Raw genomic sequence first — 16,791 nt, forward strand, 5'->3', positions numbered from 1 at the left:
CATGCCATTGGGGTGAAGGATCTGTGCCAGTAGCTTGAGGGTTCTGCACTGGAGCCAAGAAGTGACACTCAAGAAAAGAATCAGGGCTCCCCTGAAAAATAGACAGTTGCCCTCAGAGACAATGAGGGCCAGAGCTCTCATTGCTCAGCTGCTCTCACAGCCAAGTTCACAGCAGGAAGCCAGTGTAACAAGTTCCTCCTGAAGACTAAAGAGCCAAGACACAATGCTCAAAGTAAGGGCCAGAGCTCCCTCAAAGTGAACCAAAGCCCTTCTCAGTGAAAAGGTCTGGAGCTCCTTTGGTGATAACAGTTGAATTCATATCAGGGAGGCCAGCATGACAAGCTCCAAACCAACAGCTCCAAAGGAACCAAGAGTTCCAAACAACAGCATTCACTTAGGAGAACCCACAGTGCTACTCTTCCTCTCCAGGTCTCCTGTTTAGGTTGGCAACAATCCTCAGGTTGGAATCTACCACCAGCACCACACTGATTCAGTGCAGCTAGTGTTAAGGTGACCATCAGTTTTTAATCTACCGTAAAAAAAAAAAAAAAAAAAAAAAAAAAAAAAACTGCCTGAGGAGCCTAAAGCAGAGAGCAGGGTTTTTTCCCAGAGCAGCCCAGACTGTGGTCATCTATGTCTGTCTGCCTCTCCTCCACCAACCAGGGGACTTAAAGTCAAGACAATTTGTTTCTCTCAGGGAAGTGCCTTTACCTAGGGAGGCTCAGCCATTGGTAGACTGATAATGCTTTTTAGTTTGAATGCAAGATTTTAATTTTATATATGTTCAAGATCATAATTTGTTACAAGATCATAACATTTCCTTGTCATTTTCAAATGTGATGACACAAATCTGAGCAAAATATGTGTTTATATTTGTATACCTTAATTATAAGACCCTTTGTGTTTTTACCCCCACCCCCAGCCCTTCATGCTAGGCTTGCCAAAGGTTTTCTTGGTCTTTCCAAGGAACAGGGCTGGGGGCTCACTGCTGGGGTTTGAGGCAGGATCAGACCTCTGTTCAGCTATGGCTGCAAGAATCCACACATATAGAAGAATTCTGCATTCCAGCAACTCTAAAGAGAATTTTTTTTCCAACAAATTTGGCTTCACACCCATGGCCAGAGCACTGTGAGGAGACGTCCTCTCTGATTGTGTAGAGTGCAGCAGATGAAAGGAAAAGGGAGGCGTGTTTTTATAGAAACCCTAACTGCCTCTATGCCTTTCCTGTGAATTACCTCTGTGTTCAGGCAGCCGAATTAGACAGCTGTGAGGAAAGGTGTGAGGTGCCGTGGGGGGCCTCAGAAAAAAAAGGCCTCTTGTACCCAGGCCAGTGTGTGGAGCTGATGTGACCTGGAGGGACAGGAGAGCCAGGAGCTCTGCAGAAACCAGATCCAAGAGGCCATGTCCCTGTGAGCCGGAGAGGGAGCCTGGGAGCCAGAAGTGGGGGCCCAAACCGGCTTCTGAGACAGATCAGGGCGGTGGCTCCAGGGAAGACAGCATGGAATGCTGGTGTCAGCGAGCCTCCTCCCTCCTCTTTGCTTGGCAAACGTAAAACTCATCCTTCAAGGCCGATTCATCTCTTTGGGGAAGATGTCCCCAAAGCCCAAGTAAAGCCAATTCTGGTATCCCAACAACTCGAGGTCTGGGGTCTCCTTGGTGTAGCTGGGACTCATGCCTCTGAACAGGCGGTGACTTGTCAGACTGTTGATTGTCGGCCCACATGGGCCTGAGAAAGCTGGGATGGTGGCTCTGGAGCCTTCATATTTGATTAAGTGCCCCAGGTAATATTCTATGCAAATCAAGGTGGATGCAAGATACAATGATTTTCAAATGATTTTGACCCAGAATTGAAGCAATCCAAAGGTGAAATACAGTTTTCATTATAACTGTCATATAGATATGCGTATAAAACTAAAACAAAACTAAAAACTAAGTTTCATACTATGTGTAGAACACTTTGATAGATTTTCTAAAAAGAATTTTGATTTTGGCTCAGTCAGTAAACATGATTCCATGTGTTATTCACAGCTGTGTCCTGTAATTTGAAAAAATCTGACACAGTGAAGCTCAGCAAATGATTGATGAATGAATAAATGAATGAACGTTCTGGGAGTTTAGAGCAAAGGTCTCCCCACAGGTCATGCTTGGCCACCTATTTCAAAATATCAATCAAGGAGATGAGCAGTGGTGAAGGGCAGGAAAGGAGCTTGAATCAGCATGGTCATCCTACAAAGGACAGAAAGAGGCTCATGATTCGTTTTCCAGAGGCTGGCAGATCTTTCAGATTTTACAGAAAAAGGGAACCAAGCAGAGGTTTGGGCTTACACAACTGGCAGCTTAGGTAATCCTTAGTATCTCAGCCCCGTTCTGTGAGGTACAGCCAGAGCTCTGATCACTGAGGGGGAAACAGCTCTGCTTAGTGGAGTCAGTCTGTGCTTATGTCATGGTGTAATTTCTCCAGCTTGTGGGGTGACATTAGCTTGGGGTGATCTTTAAGGACCTGCTTTTCCTAGAATCCAAGGTGTTAAGGTATGTCCCCTTCAGTGCCCCCCAAGTTTCGTGCAGTTATGGATGCAACCAAGTCTAGCGGCTGTGATTGGTTGTCTAGCACTCAGATTGGTGGTGTGAGTGTTTCACCCATCCAAAGTTAGGACCAGAATAACGGTAGGAAGAATGTGTGTCTTTCTCTTTTGCTTTTGCTTTGGTGTTTACAGCACCTATGAAGGACTACCTTGCCATGCCACGCTGCCTTGGAGCCAACTGAGTAAGGACTGAACCCCCCAAGAACTGAAGAAATAAACCTTTCCTGCCTTAATTTTCGGCATCAGGTATTTTGTCTCAGCGAAGAATGAGAAGTAACTAAGACACAAGGTGACTGCAGGCTTAGGACAATGGAGACTTGTAGGGACTGCTCCAGGGGCTCGGGAACTGTACAGTGTAAAGGCTGGCAGGTGGCTGTCCCTCGGACCCTGAAAATTACTTTATCTTGGTGTCTTCCATTGTGAATGAAGATGGAATAAATTTATAGCTAATAAACCTAGTATTAATGATACTCTTTAAATGATTAACATGGCTACATGCAGCGATGAGCAGGGATTAACCCAAAGATTGAGGGTAATAAATGAGACTGATGTGAAAACAACAACAGAGTGAAGCTTCATCCTGCTGTTGGTAACTCACTGGTCACCTGCAGGCCATCTCTAGGTGCCTGCTACAAAACAAGTATATTGCATTTTAATCCATAAAAATCGAGGTACTGTATTAGATAATTTTTAAGATATCATTTAAAATTCTTAGCCATGACCCTCCACTTTGATTCAATTTTCAACAGTTTTGCATGCCGCAGCATGTTGGTAATCTTCAGGTAAAAGGGACTCTTACTAATAGAATAAGAGAGTTCTGCTGCAATTTGTTTTGTAATTAAAAGATACACAGCATCTTGTGGTAGTAGAAGGTACTACTGGGATCTGACATGTGTGCTGACCCTGAAGACTGACGCTGAGGAGGAAAGAAATTTCTAGGAAGGGTGTGTCCAGAGGTGATAGTCATGTCAGGCACCTTCTATTTAGAAATAGTAGGAAGTTTGGGGTGCTGCACTGGTGGAATGTCGGGAAAGGGATAGATAGGCTCACTTTTTAGAGACCTTGTAGGACAAACAAAGGATCTTGACTTAATCTTTAAAGGGAAGAATTGGAGGGGATTTTCAAATACAAGAAGACAATGTCAGATTGCTCTTTTATGAGTGTTACTGGACAGTGTATAGATGATAGAAGGATATACTTATGATGGGCCAAGAGTAGAATTGCTTTAGGAAGGAAAAAAATACCAATTTCCTGGATAAAGACAAGTGCTAAGAAAGAAGAGAACAAAAGCTATGAAAGACTTTCCTGTAATCTATTATAAGTGAACGAGTATAGAAATTCCTAGATTTCTGGTTTGGACAGTGGATAAATGGTCCCTGTGATAGTTAATTGTGAAATGTCAACTTGAGCTCTGGGTGGGGGTGATTGAAATGAGACCCCAAACTGAGGAGGGAAGACCCATGCCAGATGTAGGTGGCAGCAATCCACAGCCTTCTATGCTGGGCAGAATAAAACAGGAGCGTGCTTCCCTTTCTCAGAAGGACCTCCCTCTTTGATACTGCCTTTGAATGCTAGTCTCAGGCTTCCAGCCCAGACACTCTAGCCTTCCAACGTGGATCTTTCAGCTACCAACAAGACTCTACAGTGAGCTGCCGGTCTTCCACCTTTGACTGGATCATTTGGCCGATGCACAGACAACCCTACTGTGTTCTTCCACACCGGACCCTGCAGGCGGCCACTGTACGCCTGCTTTGAATATGATGCATATACAAGGTTAAATAACTCACCTGTCAAGGAGCAACAGGTGAAAGAAACAAGATTTTCCACATTGCTCGATTCCAGATCCCACATGAGTGGTCACAATGCTGTGTAGCCTTTGTCCGGGCAGGGACTACTGAGTTAGTAAAAAGAAGATCTTTCACCCAGAAACGTTCTGCAGAAGGTGCAGGAAGTAGACATGTGCAGTCCTCACATGTCCTGTCATGCTGTGTAGACCATGACCTGTCATGCTGTGTAGACCATGCCAAGTATAGAACACCAGGACAAGCTCAGGTTTACAGCATCACTGCTCTGGAAGATTCCTAGTAGCCCTTGGTGGCAAGGAGATGAGAATCAGAGCCAGAACAATGCCATCCTTCAGGAAGCACTGTCAGGAAGAACATGCACGCTGGAGGTGCAGGGATGAGGTAAAGAGATCAGCTGCTCACAACAGCAGTAGGATAAAAAAAGGAAAGGTTCTGACTTATTGAAAAACCACTACAGAGCTAACACTGTGCTAAGTATTTTAAAATATGGTTTCAGGCTCTTGAAATCTGCCTTGAAAGTATTCTTATTCCCTTTTCACAGCTGAGAAGCCTGGAGCTCAGAGAAATTAATTGAACATGATCAAGATCAAATGGGGATTTAAAGCCAGATCCAACTCAAAATTGTGTACCAAGCCCTATTCCACTTATCATTTTGGTACATACTCTTACTCAACAAAATTTAATGCCTGAGAGAAAAATAATTTGGAGTAGCCACTACGTGTGAGCCACTAATGTAGCTCACTGAATCATCCCCAAGGATTATGAAGGACCAAGAGAACAGTAGATGAAATGATGACTTTCCAAAGGTATCCAAGGTCTGAAAGCAGCTCAGTCAGGACCCTGGTCTGACTGCTGACAGCAGAGAAAGGCAGGTGGGATTCCTGGCCTCAGAGTTTTCTTGACAGAATTCAGGAAATTTCTTCAGTTCCCATTGAATCACAGTCTCCCATGACTGTGACAAAACCATGGTTCATAGACTCAGGAAGAGCCCAAGGAATCCTTCAGGATGGAGGGCCAGTGTGGCCCATTTTCACCACGTCACTCAGATCTACCTGTCCAGCCTCTCTGGCTGACCAGCACCATAGGGAGGGGCTAATCCCACCCGTCCTGCCTTGGTGCCCCTCCATCAGTATCTCCTCCTCCCCTTACCGTCTTAGACATCAGGCAGACCTTTGTTTTCACCACTGCCATCCACGACAGCTCATGGAAAATGCCAGTTTTCAAATGCAGACTTGCATATAATAAATAAAGCAGCCCCTCCCTTGATTTGTGAGAAATACCTTTTGGGCTGCTGAGCTAAGGAACAAGAATGTCTTCCAGGACGGTGCCTGCCAAGACCACACATGAACAGTCACAAAGCCTGGGTGGAGGGACTGAGGGTTTCCAGGGAGAAATGAGGTGAAATGAGGCAAGGGCCAAGCCTCCAGGCTCCACACGGACAGTGTTTGGGGAACTTGGCTGTTGTAGTTAGGGATATAGACCTTGATATCTTGGGTTTGAGACATAGCTCCTCTACCTACTAATTCTATGTCTATGGTCTTGGGTAAAGTACTTGAGTGGTCTGGGCCTCAGTATCTTCCACCTAAAATGGGGGTAACACTGGTAGTGGTTACTCCATCAGAATGGGGTGAGGAATAGTTGAAATGTTGCAGGGGTATATTAGCACAGGATTGGCACTAGTTAGTGCTTGATAGATGTTAACCATGGCTGAGGCTGGAATAGAGAGGTCTCTCCCCCCTCCCCTTAGCTACTCCTTTAATCTCCACAAGCTCTTTCATCAGTCAACAAGGAATTAGGTATATTTCTGATAAAGCTATATGAAACCCAAGTCCCACATGATACAGCCACTTGAAGCATTTTGAAACAGTGTTAGGATATGGGTTGGCAACAACCCAATACATTGCTATAGGGGATATTTTAATTTGTGCTTACTCTCATCTCACACTGAACCTTAATACTAGTAGTTTTCCACCTTTTTTTCTGAATCATGCGTGCTAAAGATCTCAGAGCACAAATCCACATATCTACTGTGTTCTGTACTTTATTTCAGGGGCTCTGTTAACATCAGGATTTTCATCCTGTTCCTTATATTCGGACCTAGTTGACACCTGGTGGCATGTCTTCTGCATGCCTTCTCCCTTGAAGTCACACCTGCAAAACACTAAGGGGCAGAAGAATCTGATTCTCTTGATCACACTTGGAGAATCGCTGTTCAAAACAATGTGTGGGAGGTTAGTACTCCTATCATAACTGCAGCACTAACAAGTCCATGAGGATAGAAAAGGAACCATGCTAGTCTCCCAAAAAAGAGAGCATAATAATAGCAATGAAGCCAGCTATTTTTTCTGGACACTATGTTTTAGACACCATGCTAAGTTCTTTACAGGCAGAATCTTATTTAATTCTCCCAAGACCTCCAAGACGGTGATATTACATCAGTCTTCACTTTGTAGATAAGAAACTAAGGCACACAGAAATTAAGTAATTTGCTCAAGGTTACACAGCTAGTAAGTGGTTAAATTCAATCACAGACTCAGAACTGTGTTGTCAATCAATATATCTTTAGTCACCTATATCACAACAGGCACTATCTCCTATTTTAATACCCGAATCATTCCCCATAAGAAATACACATTATATTTCAGTGGGCATACATAATAAACATGCTGAGCCTTCTACCTTCTGTCAACCATTCTTTTCCAAATGAACTTTCATGAAAACAGTGCTGAGAAAGAGAGTGGTCCTAGATAGGCCGCTGTATACAAATATCTATACAAATAAAGACAGAAAATGATCTCTCTGTTTTCCAACCACAGCCAAAAGCCATGGAGTTATCACTGAACTCCTCTAAAGAATTTTGGGACTCCCTCTACTGGGGACCTGTGGCCAAGATCCTCAACTGCTTGACTGAGTGTTAAGGCAAAAGGATAATATTAGAGACAGACAACTTAGTAATTTGTAAAGCAGGGCTGGGAGGTCAGTGCTTCAGGATGAGCAGTGACCAAGCTAGCCACTTTCCAGCTAGCCACTCTGTTATTAACCAGAGAGGAGTGTGGAGATGAGTGATTTCAGGAACAGTAACGGTGCCCTGGGCTAGAAAGAAGAACAAAGCATTCTTGCAAGGCAGAACAGTGCGGGGCTGGGAGGGGTGTGTAATAAGGAAACTAGTTTGTACTGGTGAAAGTTTTTACTTGGCTGCCACATTGCTTTAAAGACCCTTACTGCCCTTAGCTGGTATTATTTTGCACTGTAAACATCATAGTATCGCTTAGGGTGTCAACAGTGACCAGAAATGGGGAGGGGTTTCCTCATTCCAGTCTGATTCAAAGAGCAGATTCCTTTTACCCCCCCCCCAGACTAAATTTATAAACTGTGGTCCCCAACTTGCAGTACTGCAGAACGTGGGTTCTAGGACAGGAAAGTGAGATTGTGAACTAAATATCCTGTTCTGACCCCCAGAGAGGGAAAAGCATGCTCCCCAAGAAGCTGACATGTGACAAAGTGATCCAGCAGCATACCAGGGTGGGAGTGAAGGATGGACTGCTTGCTTTGTAGGAGGCTTGAACAAAAGTGAACAGGAAGTAGAGCCCCCTGCAGGAGGACTGGGCAACCTCTGAGGACCGGAGTGGCAGGGAGGAAAGTTGGCTGTGGCAGCCCCACTCTATTTCCCAGGCTGCTCTCTGGAATGCATGCAAGAAGGCTGAGTGAATTACACCGGCCCCACCTCCCAAGGCTCTCTCTGCAGCTGCTGGACTGGACATAAAAGCGTGAGACAGAGATACTGTCTCTACTAATTCGCTCCTCACTCTGGTTCTCATTACTGAGAAGCCATGCATGACAAAAGCCAGGGCAGGGGCCCCGCACTGCTGTCTGCATTTTCCAGGTAAGCAATTGTTTGTTCCTCTCATCTCCAAGCCAGAGGTAAAGATTAAGGCTTGACAGCAGTGGACAGAAAAAGGAGTGGGAAGTGGTGGCTCTGAGGTGGACTTAGCATAATCTGGAAGGAATGGAGAGAGTGTCAGGGGCCTAGAGCTGGGACAATACGAAGTGTTTACATGTGAGGTTGGGGAGCTAGAGGCTGCATGGGTCTGATGCTGGCTGGTGGATGAGGGGAAAGTTCCAGGAAACGGCTGTGCACCAGGTGCCAGGTGACCACACATGTGAAGAGCAAAGGGGCAGGCACACAGTGGCATCAGTGTTCCTCTTCCTGACCAGGAGTATTTGTACAGACTTTTCCAGAAAATCCCATCCTGGGCTCCTGCTCTCCTCCTGGTCTTCTTGATGGTTGAGAGATTGTTGAGCCTTGGGATCTACGGAGGGAGAAAGCAGGACACACACGTGACTGGGGGTCTGGTGTGAGTCAGAAGAGGGAAGCCCTTATCTGAAAGGCAGTGTCCTGTCAGGCTCCTGAGAAGGTGTTAGCTGGTGGGTGGTGTGTACTGCCCTGAGGAGGCTCACCTGTGGCCCAGAGGAAGGGAACAACGGTCACACTGCAGAGATGAGTGCATGTTCTGGACATAGAGTGGGGAAAGCATGAAGTAAGATATCTGAAGAACGGTTCTATGACAGCTAGTGTCCTGTCACAGAAATAGGAAGTGACCTCAGAAATCTGTTTCAGACAAATCCAGCATCTCATTGCTGCCTCCTCTAGGGACCACAGCCCGACTGCGACACATGGAGTAAGTCATAGGAAGCTTGTCAGTTGTGCGTCCCTCACATACATACAGACGGAGAGACATCTGCTCCCCAAGATTGACTATGCTGAAAATACATCACACCGCAGTATGTTGCAAGGACAGAGCATCACGGTAAAAGGAGTGATCCCTCAGTGTTCCCCCAAGGGAACATGAGACGTTAAACCCAGTCAGGACAGCAGAGTGTCCTCCCTCTAGCTACAGCTGTCCTACTGGAAGTTGAAAGTGAGGGCATCTCCCATAACTCTTCCTCCACACACAAAGGAACTGGGTGACAAGCCAGTGGGGAATGGCCATGGGACGCGATGGGAATATGGGCATCACACGCAAGTACAAAGAGGCGCTTCTTATGCCTGCTAAGACAGCAGTGAAGTGTTGGGGCAGAGAGAAGGAGCTTGTAGAAGAGAGCTACTACCCAGTGACTCACACTCCTGATCATCCCGGCAGTGGAGTCCGCAGCCTGCGTCCTGCTGACAGTCAGCCCTGGCCTCTTTCCCACCAAGGGCGCTCTGGGTCAATGACAGCAGGGAGGAGCCCAGCAGTGAGGCCCTGCAGCCAAAGTTCCTTGGCCCAGAAAACATCAAGGCTTTTGGTGCCTGCAGAGAGGAGTGGTTCTTCCCCTCAGGATGCTGTGGCTGCTCTTGAGTCAAGCTCAGGGTGGGGCCTCAAATTAGAGGCCACAGCTGGAAGACAGTAGGTGGGGCTGGGATCAGGCAGCTTTGAAATTACAGGGATGCCCCAGGGCGTGTGAGCTGTGTGGTCTTGGGCAGGCAAGTAATCTTTGCACTGATCTGTAAAATGGAAATAATAATAATAATAATGATAATAATAATAATAATGATAATGACTTCTGTCATAAAGGTGCTGGAAGGAATAAATGAAAGTATGTTTGTGACGTGCCCACCCTAATGCCTGGTTTATAGTATGTGCCTGGAAAGAAACAGAACTCTTCCTAAGCCCCATCCAGATTCTCAGATGGCTCCTTCCAGACCAGAGAAGCCCGAGGCAGTCTGTTGCTCAGTCTGGCAACGCTTGTAAAATATGTCACTCACACAATCCTTATTAACCAACCTCACAGCAGGCTCCCTGTGTCTTCAAACTCAAATAAAATCAGTTTGAAAATAAACACTAGATGGCTCCTGTGTCTTGCATCTTGATGCAAAACCTCAAGTTTGTGCTTCTCAAATTAGGAAAGACGCCCCACAGTGGGCACATTGGGGTTCACCAGGAGGATATGATGCCATGGGCACATAGGGTTTATGTGGGGTAAAGATGAAATATTTCAGCCAAAGGTAACTTACACTATGTTTTATTAAAACAAACATGCTATGGAATATAAATTCTACTGGATGTGTAAAATGAAGCATTATTTCAAAGACAACTCAAGCTCCCAATGGGTGGCCCCTTCTCTGGGGTTCCTGTGTGCACCCCCTCTCTGGCAGTTTACAAGCTCTCTCCTGCAAAGACCTGAGGAGCTGAGCACAGGCATGGAGAGGCAGCTGGGATCTTCTTGAGGACCCAGTAAGTGTCTCCCTCACTCATGCTCATACTCTCAGAAGTATTCCTTGTTTTCAAAAGAGGTGGTCTACACAGGCTGGGCAGCAGGTCCAGCTGACAAGGTCACCGCACTCTCCTCAGGGACAGCAGGAGCTAGCTCGGTTTTCAGCCTCTTGTCTGGAGGACACTGTGAGAGCACCTGAGGGCTCCAGAGCTTGCTGCCTGCTGTCACATCTAGCCTCCTCGTGCTAACAAAAGACCCATGAGCCAAGACTGGGAGTGTGAGCACGCTGGACAGGGCAGGGCACAGCTGGTCCCCACTAAAGTCTGCCATCTCTGGCCCTCCTCTACAGCATGGTCTTCTGGGCTTCTAGCAAATGTGAAGAAGGACAACTGTGGCATTTTCAGCAGGGTGCAGCTCCTTCTCCCCACAATACATCTGGCACGGATACTAGTTTTGGAAACAAGGTGGTAGTAAGCACTGGTTCCATCGATCATGTAAGTGATTAAGTACATTCTTTGTGGTTTCCTCTTTACACCTTCCCTTTTGCAGGTACCCTAAGCCAAGGCCAAGGCTCTTCCTCAAAGGGGGCAGGCAATGAAGGGCCTGCACCTCATGTCACAAGTGGACTTCCACAACAGGTGGGGCAAGGTGTCGCTCAGCAGCTTGACTCAAGACACACAGATGCTGCGCAAGGACTTAGAGAGAGAGGGAGAGGATACAGGGGATGAAGTGGACATGAGGTAGCTGTGCCACTCACCAAGAACTGCTAACAATCCAGACTTGCAGTGGCAGCCTCCATTCTGCAAGAAGGAAGAGAAATTCTCAGACTTCCTTAGTGCTGGGGGCCTGGGGCAGAAGCCTATGGGGATGTTTAAGAAAAAAACCTAGTGGGGAGAGGGAGGGCTCCCTGGAAGCAGGCTCTGGGTGCCCTTCCAGGCAGCCTCTCATACAAGTTGTTACACTGCACACAAACTCCTAGGAAATTCACTACCTGCAGGTGGTCATGGAGACCAGAAGGCAAACAGGACACAGCCTTGGATGGCCCATCGAGCTTTCTCGTCCCTGTGCGCAGAAAGGTGTGCCCACATTCCCAGACAGCTCCTATTTAGAGTGCTTGCCCAGGCTGGGCATAGCTGGGCCCTCCCCACGCGGAAGACACCCGTGGCTCAGAGTTCGGCCACTCCAGCCAGCCTGGCAGCAGTGTTGGCAAAAGCGCCGAACAGCAAAAAAAAGGGGCAGCACGGGGCAGATGCCCCAGAGGGCGGGCAGGCTGAGGCATGCGTACCAGTGCCTGCAGGAAGGGCGGGCCTTCCAGAAGGCCGGCAGGCTTCCAGGGCGCTGCGAAGCGCGGGGTTTGGGTGCTGTGCGTAAAGGCCTGCTCCCACCGCGAAACACTGCAGCCACGCCGGCGCCTGCACACCTGCCAGCAGCCCTACAGGTGCCCTTTCTGCGACAAGGCCTACATCTGGTGCTCGGGTCACCAGAAGCACAGCTGAAGCCCTACAGTTACGCAGACTGCAGCCAGGCCTTTGTGGGCTTCTCCGAGCCACGCAAACAGCAGCGCAACATGCACAGCAACAACAAACTTTTCCTGTACAACGAGTGCTGTACACCCTGACCTCCAACAAGCCGCTGTCCCTACTGTGCCATCAGCGCACGCATCTAAGTGCAAAGCCCTTAGGGCTGGGGATTTAGCTCAGCGGCATAAGCGCCTGCCTTGCAAACAGGTGGTCATGATTTCGATCCCCTGTACTGATTAAAAAAAACAAAACAAACAAACAAAAAAAAACATTGGTTGCAAAGCCCTTCCGCTGCCCAGCCTGTGACCGCGAGTTCGTAGTGGTCAGTCTCATTGTGGAGCACCAGCGCGTGCACTTGAGCGAGAGGCCCTTCCCCTGCCCCATCTGCGGCAAATCCTCACCAAATCCTCCAACCTGTACGAACACCGGACGCTGCTCACGGGCCAGTGTGCTGACTGCAGAGTGGCCTTCGCGCAGCCCTCACGCCTTGTGCACCACCAGCGCATCCACACTGGCAAGAGGCCCTGTCCTTGCCCTCAGTGTGGCCAGACCTTTACAGATGCCTCCACCTTGAAGCGGCACTGACAGATCGATTTGGGGAAAAGGGCTTCCTCTGCGCGAGTGTGGGGGGGCATTCCGCATCGCCTGGAAGCTGACCCAGCACACCAGGATGCACAGTGGGTAGGGACCAGATGAGTGTGAGGACTGCAGGCAGGCCTTCAACGGGTCCAATCACCTCCAGCGACAACACACCAAGCACGACACCTGCAAGGAGCTCATCCCTTTCTCCTCTGACAACTGAGGGCCTGGCCTGCTGATCCTAGGGGACAAAGACACTGGATCTCAGTGGTTGAAATCCCCACATAGATACACTCCTGTGTTCTGTCAGCCAGCCTGACTGATTAACCTCTCCTCCCAGAGGCGATTGCTGGTCCATCTGCTTTATGAATTTGATCTTTTCTTACAGAAATAAATGCAAGGATAGTACCCAGGTGTGATTTCACCCATCTTCTGTAACTCACAATTGGAAAAGAGTAAGATAAAGGAGTAGGAGCTTGTGCATAGTTGAGTTCAGGGAACCCTAATCAACCAGAAATTGTTTATAGCGTTACATTTTGGACTCTGCACAAGGCTCTAGGGGTTCTGTGGGGGAAAAGTGGTCTTGTCCTGCCTTCATACTGAGAAGGTATTAGAGAAAGGCACTTTTCGGTTTTCACCATAAAACCATAAATAAAGACATTTCCAGAAATGGTCTGTGGAATGAGCTCCTCCAAGGACCAAAGTCAACCCACGGGTTAAATCCGAGCCAGCCAAACATAACTACCATCACTTCCTTTGCCTGCTGAAATTTCTTGCCCTTGAAGAATTGTCTCTATGAGGCTTCGCTTTGAAGTTGAGAAGGCCTTCACCTTACAGAAAGGGCAAGAGGCACTTTGTCCTGTATTTAGAAACCAGCTATTTCACAAGTTCAAAACAGGCTCCATCTGAAAAAGAAGCCCATTCCTCTTCACAGTGAGACTTCTCATCTGAGTCTCACTGTGTCTCTTCTCTGGCTGCCTCTTTTCATGTTTGTGCTCTGAGAGCTTAAGTCACATGTAACATAATTAGCCCACTTTGAGAGAAGCATGTAGGATTCCTCCAGATATGTCTATGGTTCATGAATCTTTTGTGTTCATTTAAATTTGCCTGGATCATTAGCTCTGATTTGAAAGAAATAAAAACCCTTTTCCTAAGTGCCAATTAAGTTGCCTGTGTTTGTTTCAAAGTCATTAAAAGCAAGTATGAAAGTCTATGTGTTTCACCATTACCCTGTAATGATATTAGTCAAAATTTTCAGCCCTAACAGTTATGCTTCAAAGTGAATTGATAAATACATTGATTTTTGTGAAGTCAGTAGTTCTTAGCTCTAGACCTCAACTGTGAGGATTCTATGATTTCACAGACATTCTTTGGTACACACAGGCAAATGATACTTTTAACTTTCTAAAGTTAAGTAAGATATCCCACAAAAAAGGTTATAATGGGTTCTTTTGGAGGAGCATTTTAGTATATTTCTAAAATTGCCACGGAAATATGCCAAATCTGAATTTCTCTTGGATTCCACCTGATTTGGAGGTGTGACTGCTAAATAGCACTCTTGTGCTATGTGGGCACCAAGCAGATGCATATATATATATATATATATATATATATATATATATATATATCTCCACGCCTTGTTAGGCAAAGTCAACCTTAATAAAAGGGCTTTGGCTACAAGCCTGAAGGATGTGTGGATTAATACCTGAAATACATCTGCATGTTCAAATGGCAGAACTATCCTAATCTGTTCTTGGGTACCAGTGATATGACCATGAACTTAACTTTCTGTATCTGTATTGGTGAACAGGAATAATAATAATAGGTTACAAAGGTTGAAGCTGTCCTAATAGCTGACGAGAAATGTGGCTGACTACAAGAGCAATTGAATTGGTGGAGAAACCACAAGAATAAACTTGTAGCTGGGCAGAACAAGGGCTAGTTAGTATATCTTGGTTTCTGAGTAATTAGTGAAATAGTTGAAAACTAAAGGATTGTTCCTTGTGTTCCTTTTCAAAGATGGCTGTTAATACTGTTTTACTAATTGATTTGGTCTTACAATGTTTACGAATTCCTAAATTCACTCATTGAATAGTAAGAATCACCCAGCCTGTCTGCTAATCATACAAATTGCTGAATCTAAACCTTGAATATTATGCAGGTCTGCAGTGTGATATCTAGGGATTGCTTCCAGGTGATCACATCTTTGGGGAAAGGGCGAGTGCCTGTTAATAGGCAAAAAAATAGAATTAGCTTATATTGGATACCTGTGTTTCTGAAAGATAAGGCATGGAATATACTGAACAGACCAAAGAGAAGTTCATTAAGTTTTCAGGGCTGTAATAAAGACAAATTATATTTTTAAGTTATATTTTATATATTTTAAGGAAAATTATTCCAACCAGTATTTTCTTACATTATCTACAAATAATGGTGAGTAGGCAGAATAATAATACTATTATTCTAGTTCCAGGTCATTAAACCAACCAGACAAGGGCACACAAGTGTCCACATAGCAAAATAGTCAAACAGCTATGAGACGGCTTGACAATAGAATCTATCTATGTAAAGTAGGGCAATTGAAACATTACTCCAAATTATCTTGAGCTATTTTATGGCTACCTGTAAATTCATGCTGTATTACAACAGACAATCTTATTACCCCACTATGTAATTTAAAATCAGAGTACATCTTCTTTGTGACAGTGCTTAAAGCTTCTCTCTAAACTAATGCTGTTTCCATAGCTTAGTTTGCCAATATTAATTTGGACGTACTCACTAAAATGTCCATTTATAAATTCCCACTTGATAAAAACTTACTTTATGTATTCACCAGAGTCTACAGTAGCCATGATACATGTCCTTCAGACAATGAAGCACTATTTACAGAATGTCAGTATGAGCCAGAACTGTTCGAAGTGCTTCACACATATTAACTATTTAATTTTTTAAAATTTTATTTAAAGGAAAAAAACAGTAAAAGGGTACAAGTAACACAGAATTTCCAAAAAAATAAACAGTAAGAAATCACTAGTTAATAGATTACATATTGTCATCTTAGAAATAGTTGTTCAAGTTACAGGATTACAGCATACAAAGTGGGCATTCAAACAGTGAGACTGCAAACAGTTGTGTTCAATGATTCAACACTTAGTAATATAAGGATACACACTTGCAGTTGTATCCTTTAGAGCACTTTCTTTTCCTCTCTTTTTTACAATAACAATTACACATTCTGGGTTTTATTACTCCCACAGTTCTTATTAATTGTTTTTTGGAAGAGAATAAAACCAAATGTGACAAAACAAAGCAGAGTCAGTCAAAACAAAGGATGGACATAGTACATGATGTAAAAACAGAATACAAGATAATCAACAATGGTTACCATAATGCTTCTTGCTATCTTAAAAAGAATTGCCTATACAGAATAAAATTGAACAAAACCAATAAAACCTAAACATTGGAGACATTACAGGACTTCAAAAGAAGATAATAGTCAAATCAGAATGTGCATCATAGTGAATCTTATTGCCTTCAAAGTACTTGCCTATACCCTCAAACTTGATACTATCAAACAAAACAGAATAGAGTAAAATCAATCAAAACAAGATGGTGAGAGCAATACAGAGCTTCAAATCAAGTTAATAGGAAATCAAAAAAGTTATTACAACATATCCTGCTAATTTTTAAAAAAATTTTTCCCTTAATTAAAAAAATAAAAAATAAATAAATTTTTAAAAAGGAGGGGAGATTGAGATAAAAGAGGATATAACAACATAACAATACAGATCAGAACACAACAATTTAGGCAACATAGTGTTTCACCACAAGATAACCTGAGTTAATAGTAGTTACCATAGTGTCTCTTTCCCTTGAAATATTTGAGTACAACTTCGTATACTACAGCATCAAACATATCAACACTGTGAAACCATTCAAGAGGATGAAAGTATTATAGAGTATTTAGAACCAGCTAACAGAAAACTAACAATGGTTTATATATTATCTCTTTGTCTATAAAAATTTTTGTTTATACTATCACACATAATAAAATCCAGTAAGATACAACATGATAAAACCAATGGAGACAGAAGAACAACAGTTTGATGG

General features: G+C 44.8%; 1 protein-coding gene across 1 annotated transcript; it reads left to right on the forward strand.

Annotated features, from left to right (window-relative positions):
- The first annotated feature begins 11,620 nt into the window (after positions 1-11,620).
- Znf648 (zinc finger protein 648) lies at positions 11,621-12,904 on the forward strand. Its single transcript, XM_013157835.2, is given in 9 exon segments — positions 11,621-11,859; positions 11,861-11,899; positions 11,901-12,073; positions 12,076-12,188; positions 12,191-12,249; positions 12,379-12,494; positions 12,497-12,694; positions 12,697-12,717; positions 12,720-12,904. Coding segments are annotated over 9 exon segments (1,143 nt in total).
- Positions 12,905-16,791: the final 3,887 nt, after the last annotated feature.

The sequence above is a fragment of the Cavia porcellus genome, unplaced genomic scaffold (genome assembly GCF_034190915.1).
Source record: "Cavia porcellus strain 051 isolate PalLab524CR breed Dunkin Hartley unplaced genomic scaffold, mCavPor4.1 scaffold_29, whole genome shotgun sequence".
NCBI classification, from domain to species: Eukaryota; Metazoa; Chordata; class Mammalia; order Rodentia; family Caviidae; genus Cavia; species Cavia porcellus.